The sequence below is a fragment of the Dreissena polymorpha genome, chromosome 14 (assembly GCF_020536995.1).
Source record: "Dreissena polymorpha isolate Duluth1 chromosome 14, UMN_Dpol_1.0, whole genome shotgun sequence".
Taxonomy (NCBI): domain Eukaryota; kingdom Metazoa; phylum Mollusca; class Bivalvia; order Myida; family Dreissenidae; genus Dreissena; species Dreissena polymorpha.
In genome coordinates, this window is record NC_068368.1 from 10411342 (window position 1) to 10436622 (window position 25281).

At 32.5% G+C, this 25281-nt stretch overlaps 1 protein-coding gene across 1 annotated transcript; it reads left to right on the forward strand.

Moving 5' to 3' along the window:
- The first annotated feature begins 7231 nt into the window (after positions 1-7231).
- Positions 7232-23540, forward strand: LOC127858673 (ornithine decarboxylase 1-like). Its single transcript, XM_052395876.1, is given in 10 exon segments — positions 7232-7235; positions 8070-8194; positions 10253-10349; positions 10801-10877; positions 17452-17624; positions 20130-20433; positions 20789-20948; positions 21759-21895; positions 22350-22564; positions 23480-23540. Coding segments are annotated over 10 exon segments (1353 nt in total).
- The last annotated feature ends 1741 nt before the right edge of the window (positions 23541-25281 follow it).

A 25281-nucleotide genomic window follows, 5' to 3' on the forward strand; every position in this document is an offset into this window, starting at 1 on the left:
TTAAGTGTGCAAGCGGGCATTAGCCTACAACATTGTGAACTTTGTCGCATCAATGCAATAATGCAATAATGCAATACTTCTTATCCCCTTTTTTACACCTTTTACACTTTTTTGCCTGTTGTCAGCTTTTAAATATTCAGATATCAATATTTAGTAACTGACAGCAGTATACTTTCTTGTTATATTGTTATATTGAAACTTGCATCAAAGGCCATTGTAATGTTCTATGTCTACCTCAATTTAAACTTTGTTGAAAATATTGCACAAAACATCCGATTTACTGCACACACTCTAAACTCGTTTAAAAATAAATAAATAAACTAAGATATATGTTATGCCGTTTCAGACATATGGAGATGAAATTTGGCTTATGTTCAAAAGTAGGATGATACTTCATTACAGTACTGTAATTACGTGAAATATTATGTTTTAAATAGACAGCTCAGATAAACGTGTCACCTGAGACATTGTTGTTGGTTGAAAAGCATTTCACTTACGAGCCACATAAAATTGACAGTCACAATTTGAACTTTCATCTTCGCGTTGTAACTGGCTACAGTTAAGTTTCTTTGATGAATGTTAGTAATTTCATATGCATATCGGCTTAATAAATGTGCGAAGTAAGCAGCCATGCAGCGTATTTTCAACGATATAAAACTAAAGTTGCTTTGCAATGAACATTAATTTCACTAATGCGGGGAATGTACGCAACTGTATAGAATGGCTGTGTTCAATTTACAAATCGCTGCTATCATCATTTGATTGCATAATTAAAGGCTCTATAAAGGTCACAAATCCAATTTTTATGCATATCAACTGGTCTAATTTTTACCGCATTTCAGTTACTCTTGCATAAAAACTGCTAATACCACAGCTTAGGTACAACGTTGTCAAGAATTATGGAAGAAAAACCCGTTTCATAATTGGAAGAAATGTTTACATGTTTGCAACTAACGTGATGTGTAGCCTCAGAGCGTTGACATATGCTAAAAATAGCCGAAAGAAAATTCAATTTTAATTATATTTTAACAACTTTTCACCAGCAGAAAGTAACTTATTAGATCACTACAAACGTTTGAACCATTTAGAAGAGACCTACTTTGTGAGTGATACCGGAAAACGTTAAAAGTCATCGTTATATTTTTGGTGACCTGAGTCACTTTCACTATCTCTTTCGCGAGTAAACAGCGATGTAAATAAACTGATTGTTTGTAAACACAATTGACTTGGAGGACACTTTTTTTTGAGCTCAAAACAAGTTGTATTGCTCTTTTTTTTATTATTATGTCGAATAGCATATATATATATATATATATATATATATATATATATATATATATATATATATATATATATATATATATATATATATATATATATAGTTTTTTGATAACCTTTATAAATAAAATATGAAAAAAATATTTAAAAATCTGTAAATAATTACGTATCTTCACCTTTATAGAGCCTTTAAATGAACAGTACTAGGGTGGCTGTATAAAAGATAAAGATATATCGTCTATGTAATTAACAATCACATAGCCAGAATAGCCAGTTTTTCAATACAATGCGCTCGTGTATTAAGGATCTAAATTCGGTTATACTCATTATAAATAAATAAATGAGTATATAAAAACACACCTTCAAATATAACTTATTTCCTTGGATGACTATGCCGATGCTCATATTATAAATGATATGTAACACATTCGGTTTCTATTGAGATTTACACAATTCAATAAAACATAGTATGAAATGGTACATTATTTTATCATATTTTTTGAAGGTGAATATGGTGATTTTGTCGTGATACTTCAACCGGTTCTCACGATTAACACTTTGATTTAATTGCATTATCTGTGATATTGCTGATTTGTAAACACATAACAACGCATATTCATGTTTCCTATTATTGTTTTGAAATAAATAAATCAAGTTAGCATTTTGTTATTGTTCAATCATTTAAAAACATCAATTTATAAGACATCCATATTACGGCGGCAGTTTACATTTGAACAGCTTAACTAAGCCTACACCCTTTTGAACATACAATTTAATTTTCCATATTGAGTACATGACAATGTGACAAAATTCGTGTGTATGCAACAAAATATATAATAACATACCCGCATTAAATCGAAAATCTGTTCAACACTTGGATGAATATTCACAACACACTTCTTTGATATCAAATATCGAAGGAGATTTTTCATTCAGCACAATGCACACATTGATCAATATGCTGCATCGGCGGCTATGTCTCAAACTCTATGGTATGTGATAATAACTTAAGCAACGCTTATATAAGACGTAGGAATGACAAACAAAATCTCGGTAAAATTGTAACCTGATTTCGAATAGTTTTAATTTGTAAAGCAAACTGCCGTTTCTGAAAATTGTCAGATCAAAATGATTTATTCTGCATTACTGTCGTTTATGTTTTTTAATTGATGTCCATCTTATCAGATAGCAGGATGTTTTACTCATTTCTTCGCGCTTTCTCCCAACGTAAACCGAGAGCGCCGAGATGGTAAGACGTCCGTAAGGAAGAAACTGTGCCGATCTTCCTTCTTCCCCTTTTTTTCGTACACTGTCAAACACGTGATTTCTGAAGAAAATCAAACGTTAAATTGTCCTTTAAATTATTAATTTCAATGGACGAAAATAAGATGTCTTTCACATAAACGAGTTTAAAACATATTTGTCTTCACTTAAATTGCAATAAAGCGAAGTTTTAATAGAGATATATACTGTACATGCTATGAAAGTAAGATATTTTATGATATTAGATAAACGAGCGGAAATTCTAGTGAATGATAACCGAATCATTTCGCTTAAGTCTAAGTAATATAATAAGATTTTATAACCTCCTTCTTATATAGTACTACATTTAATTCTTACTCCATTCAGTTTTTGTTCTCACGCGTTTCTTTTAATTTTGGTTTAAACATGACCGTTTGAAAAATGAAAAAAAACACACTTATTTGAAAAATGCGAACAATGCGACCTATGCGACACTTTTGTAAAACCATTATATTATTAGACGCATTTGGAATACGTCAAATGAAAAACAATGTGACGCGCCAGTCTTTTCCTTTATGTTTTACTCATAAAATATAATACTTTCTCCCTTGATATACCTTGATTCCCATGTAATATAACCATTACGAATATTTTTATTTTAAACATTTGTAATATACTTTTTAGGCATTTTCATTGTTTGGTTTTTGTTGGATTGACCAATCGCATTTTGTTTTGATGAAATGCCGTTGCAACGTCAAATGGCATCACGAATCATCACGGTTGTGTAAATATTTCTTTAATTTGCTCATTTTAAATTATGTGATAAAAGTATGTTACATTTGTTATGATTTCATACCATATTTTATTAAACTCACCGATGGCTCGCTTTCTAACAAAATTCCTGGACTCGTTTAATACAATATGGTATGAAATGTCAACTTGTGCCAGATTTAATATATCTAACAATGAATTCAACATGCAATGCATATACTGTATAAGCTTTATTACTTGCTTAACAAACTTGGAATAACTGGTGTTGGAACGCATGGCCTCTTGTTATCACCTTTACCAAACAAGTTTTACATATTGGACGTTATCTGTTCGTGTTTACCTTGGTGGCCTTAAATGTAACTATAACGATAGAGCATTAATAATGGTTTCATTGTATAGTTCTACAAAATCCTTTTTTGAAATCGAAGGATTGAAATCGATTCTTAAAGCATATGATAAATGTTTCCAGTTTTATTCATTTGTACTTTTGACTTAACCCAATCCACTAACAACCCTGTAAACACAACCTTTTTTGTATATTCTTATATTATTCGGTTTTATTTAAAGTTTAATGACTAATGTTCTATAAAGAGAATTTGTAGATTTCACCATGGAACATATGTTACATGTAACACTGGAACAGTGTTACGTTACCCGCAAGTTCTTTTGTTTTCAACACTTGACCTTGTTAGCAGCTGGATGTTTGTTGTTTTATGTTGGGTCACAAAGATCTGCTTTCTGTAGGCGTTCTTTGGTCTCTGTAATGTAAGCCGTGTCTTTTTTCGTGCCATATTCTGAAAAGGACAATGGTGTACTTATAGATTGCATAAATTGGGGGGGGGGGGGTAATCATTGTAAACGTATGATATTGGAAAACACAAAAAAATCATGTACACTTTTAAATGCTTTCACGATGTTCATTAATTAAACATCAGTTTTACTGGTGCTTCAAGGTATTAAAATAATTAGTATCTGTTTCATGTATTTATCTTAAGTCATAAAAATAATGCAAAATCAGATTTCACCAGATACATGTATGTCATTTGGACGAAAAATTGCATGCATTTTCACATTTATCACAAAAAATGTATAATACTAGTAAAACTGGAATAACATTTAAATGTTGCATTATTCTGAAAATATCCGACGTTTTATTTCTCGTCTTTAGACAATACGTGAAATATATCATACAATTAACGTGAAACATATCATTAATTTGTATCCCGTGAAACATATCATTTTTGTTTTGTGATGTAATATGCAGAAACTGCCAAGTTTTGAGACTCTCGGACAATTTGTTTGTTTATGTACCTGGTTTATATTTAATGAGAAAATGATTTGATAAATGTCGATATTAATCATATTTGTGAAGAATTCATTTTAATCCGTGAAAACTATCACTGTGATGCATTCGCATGTGTACGAATTCAAAGGCTAAGCGAGAAAATTACTCAGTAATATATGAATTGTAAGGTACCATTACACGCGGAATTCGATTTCGCATTCGATAGGCTACATCGTAGCAAGTTAAAATCATACATTTCGGTACAAGAAGAAAAAATAATACTCTTACCGAGACAATAACGCCGCCATTTTCCGTGTTCCATATCAAAATAAAACCACGTGATTCCCAGCAGTGGATAATCAATGACAAATAAGAATCAAAGTACTGACAGTGCTAGTGTGACGATGCTTTTGAAGATAATGGATATAAAAGCACGAATTTAACTTAATCTACATCACCACAATTGTGTATGTGGGTAAGAAAATTTTGGGTACGAAAGAAAATTTCGTTACGAAAATGTTGGGTACGAAAAAAGTATGCAAACAAATTTGGGTACGAACAAAAGTTGGGAACGAAAAAATGTTGGGTACGGAACAAAAATTTGGGTCCGAAAACGTTGGGTAGTATTTTTTTTGGGGATACGATAAAAAAATTGGGTACGAAACAAAATTTGGGTACGAAAAAAATATGGGTACGAAAAAAAATGGGTACGAAAAAAACTGGATACGAACAATTTTGGGTACAAAACAAAATGTGGGGGTACTGGAAAATTAGGGTACGAAAAACGAAACAAAAAATGGGTACGAAACAAAACTTTGGTATGAAAATAATTGGGTACGAAATAAAAATGGGTACGAACAGTTTTGGGTACGAAAAAACCAAGCTGCCTTTACCTTTATCAATGGCCATGTGGACATGGATGGTCGAGATAGACCGTGTTTTTATAAGAGATGTACAGTATTAATTTGAAGTCAATTTGTGAATAAATGAAGAAGATATGTTTAAAAAATTGTGGGCCCCACCCCAACCACCATTCTCCACTATCTCTTCCTACACCATAAGTACTAGAACCTTGAAACTTACACACATGGTAGCTATAAGCATATGTGCGACGGTTCACTATTTGGAATTTTGATCTGACCCCTGGGTCAAATGTTTTTATCATGTGCGTCGCAAGTTGTTATTAAAATGAGTTTGTTTACCCATTTTACCCATTAATTTACCCATAAATTTTGACCCAGGGGTCAACTCAAAATCCCAAATAGCTTACCGTTGCACATATTGTCATAGCTATCATGTGTGTAAGTTTCAAGTTTCTAGTGCTAATAGTGTAGGAGGAGATAGTGTCCATGACAGACGGACAGACAGCGGAGATCAATACAATATCCCTTTATGGCTTTTAAAAGCGTGGGAATAAAAAAAGAACAAAGTTATGCATGGTAAAGTTAAAAACGGACTCTAGTACATGTATTGTTAAATTGAAATCCAACAGTAGATTAAAATTAAGATGAAAACACAGATTATTTGTATCGAGATAAGTAAACGTGGATTAATACAGTATCCAACAATAAACTAGATGTATAAAACACTTGAAGGGGCACATCAACGGAATTTATTGTTATTATTGTCATTACTTGACAAATGAAACATACGGTTAGTGCCGTGCGTTGGTCAACAAATGCACAATATAATTACAATTACAATAAATATCGTCGATGTACCCCTTAAGAAGTATTATATGTATCTTTAGTAGGCGACTATATTAAACTACTTTCAATTAATATGTAGCTACACATAATAAATTATGTGTTTTCATTTTAATTAAAACCTACTTTTGCATTGACGTACAGCATAATATTGGTCAAGTCATGTCAAAATTTAAAATTTATCATATGGATCACCCTACTAAGTGTTTTACATACATCATTTTATTGGGTTACTGTGTTCACCTACTTTTTCTTATCTTACATTGCAATTATTACTTGTGTTTTTAATTGGATTTTAATCTACTTATGCATTAATATGCAGCAATATATTGGTCATGTCATGTGAAGAACCGTACAATAAATACCTTTGATATGCCCGGTTTAAGTGTTTTGTATAGATTTTGTGTTTCGTTTGCTAATGTATTAACTTACTTTTACTGTTCTATCTACACATTATTATTTATTTGTTTTCTTTCTTGAATGAAAATCTTCTTTTTCATTGACAAACATCATACAGCACATACAACTAATTTCAATTACATAATTGTAAATTATATTTAATAATACTTATTGTTAATTATTTTTTACTATCAGAAACACCATACAATACCGGTTGTTCTCAAATATAAGATTCATATATGTCACGTTTTCCTCTCCTTTCGGTCCAAAATACTTTCCCCAAATCTCCACCAAACCTGACATATACTTTTAACTGTGGATATTCTGTCATACATTTCATTTCACTATTTGTTAACCCTAAGATACGTATTTTGACGCATTTGTAGTTCCTTAGAAAGTTAGATTTAATTAAAGACCTATCTCACTAGATTCAAGTTTTTAAAGCTTCATCTCCAAACCTTAGATACGGATGAGCAGCAAACAGCATAAAACTTGAACAGACTGCGAATTGTCTTGTGGTTCGACAATCAAATACCATGTGACATTTGAAATGGGTAAAAATTTAGATGAAGCCTGATAACAACTGTTTTCACCGCTGTGTTTATATTTTATCATAAAAGTATAAAGCATATTATACAAGTTATAAATCACCACGGACTAAAACTATATTCTTTTAAAATCAGCTAAACAGAAAACATATCACATCCTGGTATGTCATTATCAAAATATATCATTTATTTTATCTTTTTTTTAAACAATTTTACAAGCGTTCTAGCCACCTTTAGTAATACCGAATCAAAATGAAAATGTTTCCGATAGACCAGTCTGATAAATTTTATATGTATTCCTTAAAACGCTTTTGAAAACTAATTAATAAAGAAATGCAAATGTGTATGTACATCAATCAGACATTTGAATGCAAAAGATTATAGTGTGGCCATGTGATTTAAATAAAACGGGTACCGGTATTGGCCACATTTGATGTGGGTGGTAGTAAAATGTTCCAAATACAGGGTAATTTGCAAAAATGTTTACTATCTTTAAATTAAAGTATCCCTGCATAGAACGCATGATTGTTTATTCAGAAGAAAAATTCGAATTTTCAAACATCGACCAAATATTCGATTCCAAACTTCCTATTCGAAAATAAGATGTTTATGAAAAGAAACATTCAAAAACTGTGTAGGTGAAACGTTGTATTGTTTATTGCAGACGACTTTCTTGTTTCAGTCATTGCTATGACAGCATCAGCCATCGAATAATGACATGATATGTGACATAACAAATGGTATTTCGGAAGGGGTAGTGTGTTATGTGGTTTTATTTGTCACTTTGAAGGGGTATTTTTACCTTTTGTTAAATCTACATCAAAGCGTCTCGCAATTTAGACACAAGAAGCAACTACAAAGAAATCACGAAACACTATCTTGGAGATCAGGTCGTTGATATTTATCAGACTGGCCATTCCATTCCCTCGGTCATTGAACAATATATTGCTCTCACGAAACTAGAGGTAAGTAATATCCATTGATTTGTTGCTGCAATAAGCTTATATTTTATACAAACATATAAATAGTAATCAAGTAGGTGTCAACTTAGAACGCTTTTACAGTAACGCAGCTTTAAATTAAGTCTTTTATATTTCGTCTGACATAAAAAGCTGTGCCTAACATTAGTTTAAAGCTTCGTAAGTGCAATGCTAACGAATTTGTTCTGCATAATTAGTTCAATCGAAAAGCGAAAAGCAGTTTCACAGTTGTCATATATAATTTGCATAAAATGTTGTGCTTATCTCTATAGGCGGCAAAATCATATGAAAGAGTCGCACATTTTGTATTTCGTGCGACTTTGTTCAATGAACTTGTATGTAAAAAACCAAAATAATCAACCGATACCCATCGTCAAAATATAAATTAAACGCCAAAGTATAATTGTTCGAAATCAAGTGTTGATACGGTTTAACTATGTATTCAATTATCATTTTAAACACAAATGCAATTCATCTTATATTGAATATTCTTTAATGCTCTGCTTCAACTCCAAGTTCACAAGATAACTCATAGCTCAGTTCATGTATAGCATGACAATATGAGCTAAGGCTACACAAATACATCGATAGATAAATAACTGACGGGACTTCTATGTATACAGGAATCGTTTACATATAAACGGAGAGAACATTAACAAGGTTTATCACAGATAAGAAAGATATTTAGACATTGAACAACAGGAAAGTCATATCTGTAAAAATTTATAAAAAAACACACGATACATTAAAAGGACGATATTTAAAAAAAATAGAACACAAGCATGAAACATTAGAAAAAGTTTTTAATATTTGTTTACGAACATGATCTATGCACGGTGCCTCAATTTGTTAGATACAGTAGCAGCGACTGACACCATTTTCCGCAGTTGGCTTTTAATATGTAACACATTTACGGAAAGAAACTTTTAAAATAAAAAATTGTACATAGATTTCAAACTCTCTTATATGCGTTATTGTCATTAATTGTGTTAAGCGAATATTACTGTTTCTGTATTAAATTCCAATTTTATAAGAGTTGAGTACCTAAATGTATGATAGGAAATAAATAAAACATATGGACTACATAAAACAAAATCAGAAGTAAGAATTGCAAAACGCAACAACAACAGCAACGTAGCTGCAGATGCAACCTCGTAAAATGAAACGGCCCATAATTTCCTTTGTCAGATTAAAGCATAAATGATTTGCATATTTATAGCCAGTGTAGCTTGTAATTTTGATTTAAAGGTTTTGCTCACAAGTCAGCAGAATTTGTTGAACTTCATGCATTTATATTCAAATATTAAAGAATAACCTCAACAAAAGGGATTTGACAAATACAATTTCATTTTTGATGTCAAAAGGGTGATATTTATTATTACATTTGTTAACACTTACGCATGTCATTTTTTTGCGTTTAGCAAACTCGAAATAAAATATTTAATCAGTATTATCGCATCAAAGCATTAAACAATAAGTAGTTTTTGTCAATTATTTTTATTAAAAAAATTGATTTAATTACATATTCAATTATATACTGACAAATGAATTTAAGTTATGTTTTACATTAAGTTGTCTTTGGGCAAGTAAGATGATACTTATGGGTTGCAGTAGGCTATATATTGACGCTATTGGCTAAAAGGTTATCGAACATCGTTCATTATTTAGGTATATTCTTACAACACAAGTCTATCAAACTGTCAATGTATACCGTTCTTGATTATTAAAAATGTAGCCTTTTATCAGGTCACTACAATGGTCAGTTAGTCTTTTGTAGGGATGCATGGATTGTAGTTAATGGTGATATTTCAGATAAAAAAACAACACTAAATGCTTACTGACCAATAGGTTGGCTTCCTTATTATGAACCAAATCGTTAGACTTATTACAATGAAAATCTGTTTCAAGTTGCAGATTTAAGACCTTCTATAATTAATATACGCATCAAAATATAATACTTATGATAGTTGTAATATATAAATATTTCAAATGCTGCGGACGATTTATATTTCTTAGTTCCTAATTTGTTGTGATATTCCTCAGGGCAGTGACGAGTCCCTCATCTTTTGTAACCTTGGTGACGTCGTCTACAAGTACAATAACTGGATGAGCAAGATTCCACGCGTCAAACCGTTTTATGGTGAGTTTATGTATTTTTGGCTTGTGCTGCTAAGCATAGCATTGTATCTACCCACTTTAATAACTAAACAGAGTAAAGGTGTGTGTAAGACATGTATTTGTTGATTTGTAGGATTTTCTTTGCTTTCAATCGTTCTGACGTTCACAGTTTTTCTTATACATGATGATTTGAACGAAAGCGCTTAAATGTCTATGTTAAAAGGAGTTTTAGTAAAGGAAACTGTACAGTACAAAAATGGGAAATGTTTTTTTTTACACCATATTGTTACAAAACCTGGTTTCTGTGTCTGAAATATATTTTAAACCTTACTTATTTGTATGAAATGTGTTATTATGTGTTATTTCTATTATGCATTTGTCAATGGAAATTACTTTAGGTCCATGAAAGTTCAAATTCATTGCTGGCATTTTGTCTACAAAATTTTGCAAAAGAAGTGCTTCTATATTTGTAGCGGTCAAATGCAATGACGACTCCACAGTTCTGAAATAACTTGCGGATCTGTGAGCAAACTTCGACTGTGCAAGCAAGGTATGTCGTTTATGTGTATTTATTATAGATAGATAGATAGATAGATTTCGGCATAGGAAGCATATACACAGTTCACAACATAACATAGAATAAAATAATAAGCAATTATTAAACACTATATCATGTACAATAAACTATGACATGCTCACCAAACCAAGGATAACACAAAAAAGAGCAAGCCCTTATTTTCATTGTGGTCCTTATTATTGGTGGAATGACAAAAAGAGGCAGACCTTAAACATAACTTTATTGACCTTAAACATAACTATGTTCATAGTAAAATAATTATTTAATGAAATAAAAAATATAAATCACCGTTCAAAAGAGATCAAACTAATTATCACAGTAGTGCTCAGAAAATATGACAGGAGCTGGAAACTAAGATCAATTGATTATGTTATAAATTATTGCAACACATAGATATTTTGACAGTTGTTATTTGATGATATGAGGTATCATGAATTATCTAAATTATATATATTGCTAAAATGTATGTTATGAAGTATGAACTAATAATTATTAAAAAATAAAAACCTAAGCCGAAGTTAATATCTGCTTATTAAAAGTGAAAAGATACACATATATAAAAAATTAAATATTATTCATTAAATGACTTTTAATGGCAACCTTAAAGCCTTCTAACCTGTTGACCTCTGTGAGTGACTCAGGTAAAGAGTTCCAGAGTTTAATGCTGTTAAAAGAAAAGGATTTGGAACCATGACAATTGACCTTGGGTAAACAATACCCACCCTTTTTACTAAGCCTAGTGCTGTAATTATGCATAGAATCTTGGGAAACAAAGTGTTCACTCAAGTAATCTGGAAAAAGGCCATTTCTTATTTTGAAGACATGACATAACATTATTTGATTTACTCTCATGTGAACTGGTAACCAGTTGAGGGACTTAAAGTGAGATTGGTCAATATGAACTCAAGAATCAAGGTCAAGAACAAACCTAATTAACTTATTTTGACAGGTTTGTAACTTATTTCTTAAAGACTGAGTTATACTATTATACCAAACACAAAAAGCATAATCATAATGACACTGAATCAGTGACATTACAAGAAGTTTCTTCGTATGCAAAGTAAGGAAATCTTTCTTACGATAAAGGAATTTTAACCTAGAATTGGCCTTTTTCAAAAGAGACTCAGCCATTGAGCAGAAAGATAGGTTTTTATCAAGGGTAATTCCAAGATACTTAACGGATGATGTAGAAGCAATGGGTGCACCATAACAAGATATATCAATGCTAGATTGTGACCTAAGTTTTTGCTTGGACCCAAACACAATTGACTCAGTTTTACCTAAGTGCAATGACAACTTATTGTCGATCAACCATTGGCTAACCAAGTTCATATCATCTGTTAGTGCCTTTTCAACATCAAGTACATTTTTACTAGAAACAAGTATTCCAGAATCATCAGCATATAATAACAATTTATCTTTAACCACCGCTGACATATCATTCACGTAAATTAGATAAAAGAAGGGGTCCAAGGATTGAGCCTTGGGGTACACCACAGGTTATACTGGCCTTAGAAGAAAAGGTACCGGAAACATCAACAAGCTGGTTTCTATCCGACAAGTATGATATGAACCAGTTTAAAACGCCATCAATAAGACCGGATGCTCAAAGCTTCACGAGAAGAATTGAGTGGTCGACTGTATCAAACGCCTTCTGTAAATCTAACATAACCATGCCAACAATATTACCTTTATCATTTTCATACCTGATAAAATCTTTTAGGTGAATTAAACAAGTATCCGTGGAGAAGCCACTTCTAAAACCTGACTGAAATTTATACAATAATTTATTATCTTTTAAATAAGATTCAACCTGGTCATAAACTATCTTTTCAAGGATTTTAGAAATAACATTTTAAATGGACACAGGCTGGTAATTACCTACAGACAATTTGTCATCCTTTTTATAGAGGGGAGCAACTCTTGCCGTCTTAAGATCATCGGGGACTTGACCTTGTATGAGGGACAAATTAATGATGTGAGTTAAGGGACTAACAATAACAGAGGACCCGTCTTTGACAAAACGCGAAGGTATGCCATCTAAGCCAGTAGCTTTCTTTGTACCAAGTGAAGATAAATATTTAAGAACTTTACTCTCAGTTAGAATGGAAAAAGAATAACTATTAGCATAAACACCCTTATTTGCATAAACAGAATTAACAAAAATAACACCAAATTTGTGTACACTTTCAGGTAATTTTGCAACAAGCTTACATGCAATAGTTGTATAGAATTCAATAAATGTTTCAGCAATAAGTTTCTTTTCAAAACAAATATTATTATCAATGTTTAAACACATGTTGGAGCCAGATATTGCTTAACCTTTCTTTGAAGGCAAACCAAGATTTTTAAGAGTTTTCCATAAGGATGATGAATCATTTTTATTTTGATCAAGTACATTGTTAAAATAATCTTTTTTAGCATTGTGAACAAGTAACTGAACTTTATTTCTAAGAGGCTTAAATATGTTATAATTATCTACACTTATATCCTTTTTATAATTGTAAAAAGCCTTGTCTCTTTCATTCATAGCACTAAGAATGCTATATGTATAACTTGTGTTTTGATGTTATCGTGTGAATACAGTTTGGGTTCATTTTCATGTCATTTAAATTATTATTAGACGGTAAGACACTTAGCAACCATGCAATTATAAAAAAGGTTCACTATTGTAAATAAATACGAGTCCTTGTATTAATATATTTATTCTAACGGGAAAATATATGAATGTCTGTAAAGTACATATAGTTTTAATTGTGAAAAGCGCTCTTGGAAATTCATGTTCTGTAGATATTTTCTTTCATGTGGGTCAACAGCTATGTTGTTAAAACCAGTGCTTGAACGGGATAATTTCAGTATTGTCGTGAAAAAACACGTCTCGTGCAGCGGATACGTTTTCTGTTATTTGACACGTTTCCAAAACATTAATAAGACACAACAATCCATTTTGTTTGTTTAAATTCCTGTCTGAGGAAAAAAAAATCAGCATAAAACATATGATCGTTAATGTGTATCGTGGCTTTTACCAATCCCTCATCCACCAGAAAACTAAACCGGACTTTAACTTGTAGTTAAATGGACTTTTCAGGACAAACCTAGCCAAGGTAACGTGTTTTTATCGAACACAGGTCATATTTAATATGTGTTTCATAGCGAACATTGTATTTTGAGCCCAGGGCTCCTCATATCCTATGTTATACCATAAGACTTATGCTTTTTAGGTGAACCATTACGTCAGCAGCATATAATGTTGTCTGTATTATAGTCTCATTCAATCCACAATTTAGTTAAAGACAAAACAGAGATAACACGCAACAAACTACAAAAAGAACCATATTAAGAAAACGAAAAGAAATTGTATACAACACAGTCTGAACTTGTTACTGTAAAATGTTGATTTTATTTGTGGTGGGTTGCATTTAAATGACAACAGTAACGATTTTTTTTAAATGAGTGTTAAAGAATGTGGCTTTAATGCAACCTTTAGATGAAGAATCGAATGCAACAAGTTATATAGTCCAAACAACCGATATTGATGGAGAAGTTTCTAAGTTCGTACACGCCGATTCTAAAATACTAACTCCACAATACCAAGGTTGTTGTCGTTCAACATTACATAATCAACAAAGAAAACGGAAACAATAACAAAACACAGTACATTATAATATAAAAAAGGCATGGATTTGTTTGCCAAGTATGGGTGCAACAAAGAAATTTCATCAATTGGGCGTCGATGTTTTGAACGAACACATCCTAACGGCATTGAATACGAGCTAGGGAGCATACACAAAATATTCAGCAGTGTGAACCGAAAACTGAAAACACATAAATATCTAGACAACATAATAAGCAGGAATGTTCGTAATTTTCTCTTTCAAGACAAACACACACTGATTAGAATATAAGTTAAACACAAAAACAACATGTAAACAGGACTTAAAAAAAAAACAGATCAATATTATAGGTGCTTAATTATGCTTTAAATGATAACTAATATAATTATATTAGTTTTTTTCAGTGCTGAAATCAATCAAGTTTGCTCAGGATATTCTAATTTATTTGCGCATTCGCATTTGTACATTACTGCATCTTTTATATATACCTCTTATTTGTCATTATATGTGTTTCTATCGCTAGCACAATATACTGTCGCTAAGTAAGCAACACATGTCCGTAAAAGCATGTTCTTTGCATTTTCAGTTTAAGCCTGCAATAAATTATTTAATTTTGTCCCTGAAATTGGATTGCTTACTACCGTACAAATGCATCAACTATTATTTAAGGAAAGGGCAACATACCATGTGAGGCACAAACAAAATCAAAATGCAAATTGAGGAGGGCGTTCTAGGGGCGCATAATCCAACAGATTCAGTCAACACATTGTGGTTGAAAAAGCTGCCTGCATGTCGGTTTGCAAGGCACCAAGGATCATCATTTCCTTAAATATAAGTTGATGCACCGAAAAACAAGATAAAATAAGTATGTATCCATTTACGTTTCTGAAAATAGTATAAAGTTATGTTTTTTATTACACATAAGGCAAATTAGCAAACAAAATATATACAAATTGACAAATATTTTTTTGTTTAGAAACAAAGTATTTATGGGTAAATTGCGTGTCAGATTCTGAATCTCTGAATCATAATATTCGATTGAAACAATTTAATGTATTTTAAACTATTTTATTTTGCTTAAAAAAGAAATAAATTGCCTTTTACAACCTTATTCTTCTTGCATTGTTTTAAGAGGATCTTAATGTAAAAAACTATATGAGCAAGGCTATTGCTATTTAGCCTTTTAATAAAAACGCGATAAAGTTGAGTCCTGCTTTCATCTCATCGTGCTTAATAAAGTTGCGGTTGTGTTGCTGTGGTCTTAATATAACCATTGAGTATTGAAATTGTAGTTATATTGACATATTCTATTGTATTGCTATTAATATTGAATTATGATGCCATTATGTAAATTTTATTACAGAAATGTTTCATTAATAATTCTTGGCAAAGTGTTATGTTAAGAGGTCCTTAAAACATGTTCCAATCACCATTGCTTTTGAATTAACCGTTTCAATTTGGTGACCCCACTTTTGTTCATGTGTGCGCTTGTTATGTACGTGTGTGTTTTGTCTATTGCATTTGTTTCGTGTCTAAGTTTTAGCGATTGGTGCATTTCTATTAATAAAGGACCGCAATGTGTAATAAGAGAAAAAGTCTTCCTCTTGCTGGTGCAGCATTAGTTTGACTGTAAGTGTATTTTATTGCAAAATGCTATGAAAATGTCGCTAACTTTTATTGATGAAAGAAAAATACTTAACAAGCATTTTAACAGATTAGGCGATATAAAGTTAAAAATATGATGGATCACAAGGCTTGAAACTGAATGAACGTCAGACAAAACCAATAATCGGAGTTAGGTAATAAGAGAAGGATTTCTCCTATGATGACCACAGAAACCGGAAAGCTATGTTAATATATGCACATCAACGACCTGTCAAGTTTTCTGAAGTCAATGATCCATTTTACCTGGTACCAAAAAGCACAAGCAACACAGACATCAACAACACGAGTATGTTCTCAGTGGTATATTTGAGAAATAATTGGAATGAAATATAATCAAAGTGATTACACTTATGGCTGTAGATTCCGTTCTTCCAGCAGAGAAAAGCAGCATAACATATTTATAAACGGTCGACATTTTATTCCAGCGACATTAATCATGCCTGTTACTGTACAACGATTCATATGCCAATTGTCAATTACTCCCATAAGACTTCAAATCAACAAAACAGTTTTCAAACATACTTGCCAGCCACGGCCATGCTGCAGAATCCTTAGATATCAGGATACCTTCACACCAGCACCTATCCCGTCCTAGTGCAATTTCAACGATCCTATGACCATGTGAATTCAAGTTTCAATTTGAAGCCACATTGCTGCTCATCCATCTACAAGATAACTTAAATAAGTCGCTGTACAGCTCCTTCAGCTCACTTCTTTGGTGACACATTCAACATCCAGAACTTGTTTGTACAAAGGTTGCTACAGTTGCTGGGTTTTATTTACAACTTTGGTTGTGTTTGTGTTGCTTATGATAAGTGCTTTTAATGCAAAATAAATAAATAAATTTCGATTATCATTGTTCATGATGTCACGGACCCATTTACTACCAACTTAGTAAACGAAGCAGGTTGTAAGTAACCTGTAGTTTTCTCCCCACATCTATCCACACAATTGTAGTGAAAACTTGTAAAATCTAAATGAAAACACAATTATTGGGAAAAAGCATACCAGATTGGCAATGAATAAACAGAAGCTTATTAAGCTTGGCACAAACACTCTCGCGCTTCTGGTGGTATCAGCATCGCAGGAAAATATTATAGTAAGCTAGCCATGGTTGCCCAGCTCTTACCTTATCATTCAAATAAAGAGCTCAAATGGACAATTTATGCACCCACGACCTTCAGCTATTGGTCACCTTCTAATTTTGATTACATGATATTATTGCAGATTCATTTAGCATTTCTTCTCCTATCCCTCTGTGTTCACAGGTGGAGATTGAGAAGATCTTGTCCATAGGGGTGTCTCTGTCACGCATCATCTATGCCCACCCTTGCAAACAGTCCTCAATGATTCGCTTCGCTGCCAGTAGCAACGTCGAAATGATGACTTTTGACAATGAATCCGAACTTCATAAAGTGAAAAGTCTCTTTCCAACTGCAAATTAAGGTTTTGTAAACGAAATCACTTTAAAAAAAGATTTTTCAATATTCACCTGTGTCTGAATAAGCGGGTGGGTTATTAAATTTCTAGTGTAATATATCGTAAATATTTGAAATATGTTTTTATCTTTAAAGAACTTTTAATATTTTTAACATTCAACGTATAAACATTCTTTCTTAAGGTCAGAAAAGTTCATAGGCTATGAAAGTAGCCTGAACCGACAAGGGAGGCAACTCCTGAGGACACAAAAGGGCAGTAAACAAAAAGTTGCACTTGATTATCTCGCTTTACAAGGGGTCTAATCAAACGTTTAAAAGCTCTTTTCTGATTGGAATTAACAGTCCGAAATCATCAAATCCAGAACGTCGAGACACGAATCTGTCAGAACACTCAATACCATGCTGCATGCATGCTATTAAACGTGTTTATCCGTAGTATCCAACCTCTTAATGAATACATACGAATTTTGGAACTGAACAAATAAAAAAACGCGCATTTGTTATATGTTATTCTATAGTTAAATGTGTATTATTGGACATAACAACGAAAACTGCATTTAAATCGGAAACGGTTTGACAAAATACTGGCTAGGCTAAGCTCCCTGTAGTAATCTGTACAATTGTCTCATAGTATCGGCCCTTCAGATTGGTTGCTAAGATTTATAACTATGCGCATGTACTTGTTCTAAAAAAAAGTAACTTAATGGTAAACGAAACTCTTGTTCATGTTGTTCTTTAAATATGTTTACATTATATTCAAAAATAAGCGGCATATAAAACATTTGATAAAACTACTGTTAATCCATAAACAAACTAACATAATTAAGTGTTACGTCATCATAGCATCACGCTCGAATAAACATGACCAACTTTCCAACGAACACCGGAAATCATGAGAAGGATCGTCGTAATAGTCATAGATAACCATCAAATAAGAACAACTTCTAAAAATTTAAAAACATTAACTTTCAGGCACTCCTTGATGGTTTCTCGTTAAAGGCGCGATACTATGAGGAGGACAGATAATATGAGAGTGCGGGATACTTAACACACTCCCTAGTTAACACACATCGTAAACCAAAAAGTTTAGAATATCTTCGCGGTTATAGACAGTGTTCCTGGCTGAAACCAGAAATTATTTTAAATCATTTATGTATTTGTTTGCAACAAGAAAGTTTTGAAACTGACGATCGGTAATTTCCATAACCGCTTGGAAAAATTCAGTAAACAAGTTTATTTTAATATTCTTATGTTTTCCGCAAATATTGTACAACGAAAATGTATTATACTAATGCACAAATGATTTAAAACAAATATTTCTTTGATTATGGTGAGACAAACTGTCTGTAATTGCTAAAAAATACACCTCAACTTGAATGCATATAATTAAAAAAAAATATTTCAGTTTATACTTCAATATTATTATATAGTTTCATTAAATCCTATAGCTCGGCCACAAACTTATTTTTAGAATGATGACAAATATCTGATAAAACTTGAATTATGTTTGTTTTTATTAAGAAATTTCAATCACATAATGGTGTTTTTTTGTTTAAAACATGTCAATTATATGTAGATCTATTGTTAAAAATAATACCGGCAAAGTTTTAACATGTAATGTAAAATGCCAATAACTTTGAAAATATTCCCTTTGAATCAGTGTTCTGGTTTTAAAAAACAATAGAAATATCACTTTATTGATTTATTTAAAATGTATAAAAACATTTAATATTTTCCGAACGAATGATGAAAACAAATTGATATGAAGATATGAAAAAATCAGGGTTGCTAGGGTGCCCGTATAGAATGGTCAAGTTAGTAAGGAATTACCTGATATTTTAATATATTTGCATTTCTTTTATGTGAAGGCATAACATGTTTAATTAAATGTCGCACTTGGTTTGAAAATGTTTTCAGTAAATAAGTCAATTTAACTCTTAAGTGGCGGTGAAATACTAGTGGCTCGTTATACAGGAAAAGAGGCTATATGCTTTTTAACATTAAAAAACAGCACCATAAACATCACTTTATATGAATTTTCTGTTCAAAAGTGATTTGTTTAAGTGTATAGAGAAGATAACTTTATAAGAATAAACAACCCAATTATATATGTTTAAGAAATTGTGCATGTCATCCAGTAGTTTCATACTAGTGTTTGGTTAGAAAACCAATAACGTTTTTTTTGAAAGTTTGTAACCTCTTGTTGCCAAAATAATCATTAAACATTTAATTTTCAGAGTAATCAATTAAAAGAAAACAGAAAAAACTTTCCTTAACCTTAAATATTGTTTCTGCACTCAGTTGACATCAATTACTTAAGTTTAAAAAAATCATTGGTTCAAGCTAATGATATTGATTTATTGATAAAAGGATTCAGATTCATTTCTGACTAAAGAATGTTTACCTCAAAGAAAAATGAAGGCATAACTGTAAATATCATAAAAGTAATACGAAACAATATCAACCGTATTTTTGGACCATTGACAACACCAAATTCTGCATTTAAGACTGGTTCTCCGCATCCTGCCGCCAAGCAAATTCAAATGCCTACGGGTTCTGAGCATTAAGTTCGGTGTGAACCCCGCCAAGGCCATCAATCTCCTGTGCGCTGCCAAAAGACTTGAGTTGGACGTCATAGGCGTCAGTTTTCACGTTGGATGCGGTTGCCTGGAACCAGAGGCCTTTGAAGCCACCATCAAACAGGCCCGTATGGTGTTCGACCAGGGACGCGACCTCGGGTTCAACATAATGGTGCTCGACATCGGCGGCGGCTTTCCGAGCCACGCAAGCGCGCCAGTCTCCTTTGATTCTGTATGCGGTATTTGACAGTTTGAAGCTCTTCATTGTGCGATGAAACTTTGTTGTGTATTTCCTTATCGTCGGCTATGCATACAATGTTCATAAACGTGCAAATAGGAATTAAGTATTGTGTTTGGTATGCAAACAAGAAGAAAAAAACACCTTTATTTGGCAATAAGTATGTGTATCTTTGACTGAAAAGTAATCTATGGCTTTTTAAATGTGGCCTTTGACTTAGTTTGCAAAAAAATTATTCCGTTTACATGAAAAAAATGTAAATAACACAATTGTCGTGTTAAGATTTGTTCTTCATGTGAAATAAATATTAGTAAATAAATAACGTAATGCGTGATTGTCTTGTTTTCAGATCGCCCAGGTGGTGAACATGGCACTGGAAAAGTATTTTCCGGCGGAGGATAGCCTTGAAATGATTGCTGAACCAGGCACCTACATGGTAGCGTCGGGTTTTACACTTGCGGTCAACATCATTTCTAATCGTATTGAGCCAAGCGGCCAGCATTGCAACGGTATGTTTGCATTTTTCTCAAGATATTAATATACTTTAATAAGTTGTTATTTTACTGTGTTGCAAATATTGACAAAAGTTATAGGATTAATTGACCATTTTGTAGAACACATTTAGTAAGCTTAGATTTAAAACTTGAGTGCGTTGTTATGAGATGTAAGTTGAATCAAGTTTATCAAGTTATAACTTGCAATATGATAATAAAATCATATATATTGAAATTTTAATCACGCAACACGTTGCATAATACCTCTGCAATAACGGTATACATTTGAATATTGAATTCATTGTGTTAGTCGATCTGTTTGTTCTGAAATAAAAATAAAAAATTTGGGTGCGTAATTAATTCACAAGTGAGCCCACATTTAGTTGTTCATCATCATGAAGCGTGCATGTACGAGACAAGTTTCTTTCCTAGTTATCCACAGAATTTCATATGAGCCATGCTCTGTAAAAAAAAGGGGTTAAACGCATGTGCGTATTTTTTAGTGTAATGCCAGATTAGCCTGTATAAACTGGATGTTTGCTAAGAAGAGACTTTCTTTAAACAAAAAAATAATAAAAGGTGAAAGTGTCGTCCCTGATTAGCCTGTGCGGACTGCACAGGCTAATCGGAACGGCATTGACGAACATGCATTAAACCCCCCTCTTACAGAGCGAGGCTCATATTTATTTGCTAGTTAATATATAGATGATAAAGCATTGGGGTTTTTCGTAAGCTTTATCTTGAAATAAAGCTTAAATGTGTTCGTTTGTTATGTATTGGATGGTTATATAAATTCAAGTGACACAGTTTTGTTTGGTCTTCCAGATGGGGAGCTCACCGATCAGCCAAACATGTCTGACAATCCCGTCGTGATGTATTACATAAGCGACGGAGTCTACGGCTCATTAAGCACCCTCCGGGACGACCATACTGCCGCCGAGGTACCATTCAAGCCACTCAAGGTGAGGATCTTTATTTTGCCCTTTGTATTGGATTCCAGTTCTTGTTTATCGGGCGTTTTGTGTTTTTTTAATTCGATTTTGTCTTGAATGGTGAATTTCTAATGTTTCTGCTTGAGAAGAAGAAAAATCGTGTAGTCATACTTTATAAATGTAGCACAGAGAAATTATCTGTAAACCTTGCTACATACAGATAATAATTATATCACCTTCGCCTCAGAGATGTGTAATTGGTAAAAGAATCGGCTAATTTGGATTTTTGTATTTATAAAATTAATAAAAACGTGATTTCCTTTAGTAAAATTCATTTCATTAAAATAAAATTTAACAAATTTAAAGAGATGGTCGTGCTAACCATTGGTGTTCTTTACCCAGGACAACACGTGGATGGTGGTGAATAAAAAGCATATCCGGAACATGTACATGCTATACTGTTTATGAAATGGAATCGTTCTAGTACGTGAATGTCAACGACATGACCTTAGAAAGCAGCGTATGGCGCCCAACGTGCGATGGAATTGACTGCGTACTGAAGAAAGTTCAGCTCCCCATGCTTGAGGTCGATGACTGGTTCTACTTTGAGAAAATCGGCGCGTATACGGTCTCCACTGCATGCGCTTTCAATGGGATGCAGACTCCCAGACGTGTCTATTTCTGCGATGCTGCCGTGTGGTTAGTGGTCTGAGTTCATTCATTGCATGACATTTTTGGTTCTGATTATTGTTCATTTTAATCAAAATATTTGTTTGTGTGACTATTTAGTTATGTTTTACCCGATTTCATAAAATTTAAAAGACTATATGTAAAAAAATACTGACAATATTCATTAGCAATTAAGTTTCATGTAATTAAATGAGAATTAAATATAATAATGTACAACACATATTGGCGTTAGTGTAAAAATTTAAATGGCTAATCTGATAAGTAATGTACATCAGAGTAATATACATCATCAATTTTACTTTATATAAATAAAAAAAAATGTCTACCATCAACAAAGTCAGAAATTTAGCCAATCATTTCCCATCTGGGTGGGTGGATTCGTCATATAGAATTCATTTTACAGTGGGAACCCTCTAAACCAGATCTCTTCTTAACCGGAGTATTTACATTAAAATAAAATAAATATATTAGGATAAATGAAGCATACCAACTTAAACTCAAACTTATTTGTATTTCTAGTGTTAACTACACAGAGAATAATTGGAAGCTCTGATAAATTACTTCCCTTAAAACCGAAATCCAATCTAAGCCGGCATTGTATGCCCACGGATGAACGGTTTACATGGTTTTCACTGTATATATGACCCTTTTGGGAGAGGCTATATCGCAGTAATCTGCCGGCTTTTCTCTCGGTCGGCCACTATACGTAAAATGTTATTACACAACTATATTAATAATATTGTTAATGCGAATATGGCATCCCCGTGAAGAGCAAATGTGAAATACTGTTGTTTGCCTATGAACATAGGCGTGACAGAGGTGTAAGAGATAATATTTTAGTCATAAAAGATACCTACAAATCACGTTTACTCTTTGAAGAATGGCATGTTCATACTTACACTAAGTATTTGTTCTGTGTTCCAGGTTTGACGTCTACCCAGAGCCAGTCCACAATTGCGCCAAATCAGGTAGCCCTAATCTGTGAACGGTCCATTACCTGCGAAACGGTTCCCGCGATATTCCTTGATAGCAACGCCATAATGTGCAACTAATAGAAATTACGTGACTCTTCCCCACAACTTCTAATTGAATGAACGACCAATTAAAAATGAACGTGATATCGCTTTCCTAATTTGTGCATTTTTCAAGTTTCCAACATTACATCGTATATGCTAAAACTTAGAGAGAAAGAGAGTGAGAAAGAGAGAGAGAGAGAGAGAGAGAGAGAGAGAGAGAGAGAGAGAGAGAGAGAGAGAGAGAGAGAGAGAGAGAAAGAAAAAGTAATTAAAAAATAATTACTGTTTCCTTTTTGCTGAAAAGTTACCCTTTCTCTCGTGGAGTGCTTCAAAACATTCCAAAACACAAAATGACGTCATTAGTGTTACGAAATGACGTCATTATACCAGCGAAATTCTCCAGTTAAACTCTTTTACAATGTAAATAAACGCTGAAAAAGCATAAAATAAGAAGAAAATGTGTTTGATTCCATGAAATGTTGATTTTAATTCACTCGTGATCATAGAAAATATATATAACATTATTCATCACATGATATACCCTGTTTGCCATGTAATACAACCATTACATATTTTTTATATTGCACATGTGTAATACAACATTTTTCAGCGTTTTAATTCCTTAGTTTGCGTTTATTGACCAATCGCATTTTGTTATTTTTGCTTAAATGACGTTGCAACGTCAAATGACGTCACGAAATGTAAACAACATTCGGGATTTATCATTATGTTTGCATAAATATTTATTTAATTTGCTCATTTAAAAGCATTTGATAAAAAAGATCTGACACTCGTTGTCATTATTCCATAGTTTATTAAACTCGTCCACGAAATTCGTTAGTAAGCTCGCTAAAGGCTAGCTTACTAACAAATCCTGAACTCGTTTAATAAAATATGGTATGATATGACAACTCGTGCCAGATCCTATATTTATGATAATCTTAAAATAGAAAAAGGAGATCCGAAAATTTGTTATTTTCGCCGGTGCATGACACAGATGGGGATGGTTTGCGAGTTACATTGGAATATGTTGTCAACAGGTTCCGTATTTTCCCTGAAATTTCACTGTAGTTTATAATGGACTGGACATGTAATTTTCATAATTTCGGTTGATGCGATATTTGAATCCCTTAACTTTTAACTAGGTGTGTTCGAGGAGAATGATATCTGATACTTTTTTGCCTAATTAAACCGTTGCCATTCTTATAGACATATTTGCAAATTGTATTTTCTGTATTTTCATTTGTCGCAAGAACAACTGATAATAACTGATATGTAACATGTGAAAACATATAATAATTATAATTTGTTAATCTATATTTAGGAAACACGCCTTGAGCTGTTGCAGCCTTATCAGATGCCGAGATTGAAAAACTGTATGCGGACAACATATTGGGTAAAATACAGATTATAATTGTGTTATCAGAAATTGTTTTGTGTTTTTTAAACAATAGCAATAAGAAAACGCTTTAAATAGAATCAAATGCAAGGGAAAAAATAAATGAAACTAAATATATATTTTAATTATATTTATTATTTTTTTAGAATTGCATACCATAGTAAACACCGTGGTACTATTTATCTTTTTTCTTGATTTTTAAGACTTTATGCTATGCTACAGTCTCGTGAGAGGGAAAATGATAGCGTATAGATACTTGGCACTTTTAAATTTCCACTCGATGCTTTCCACGATGCTACGCAGTGTTTTGC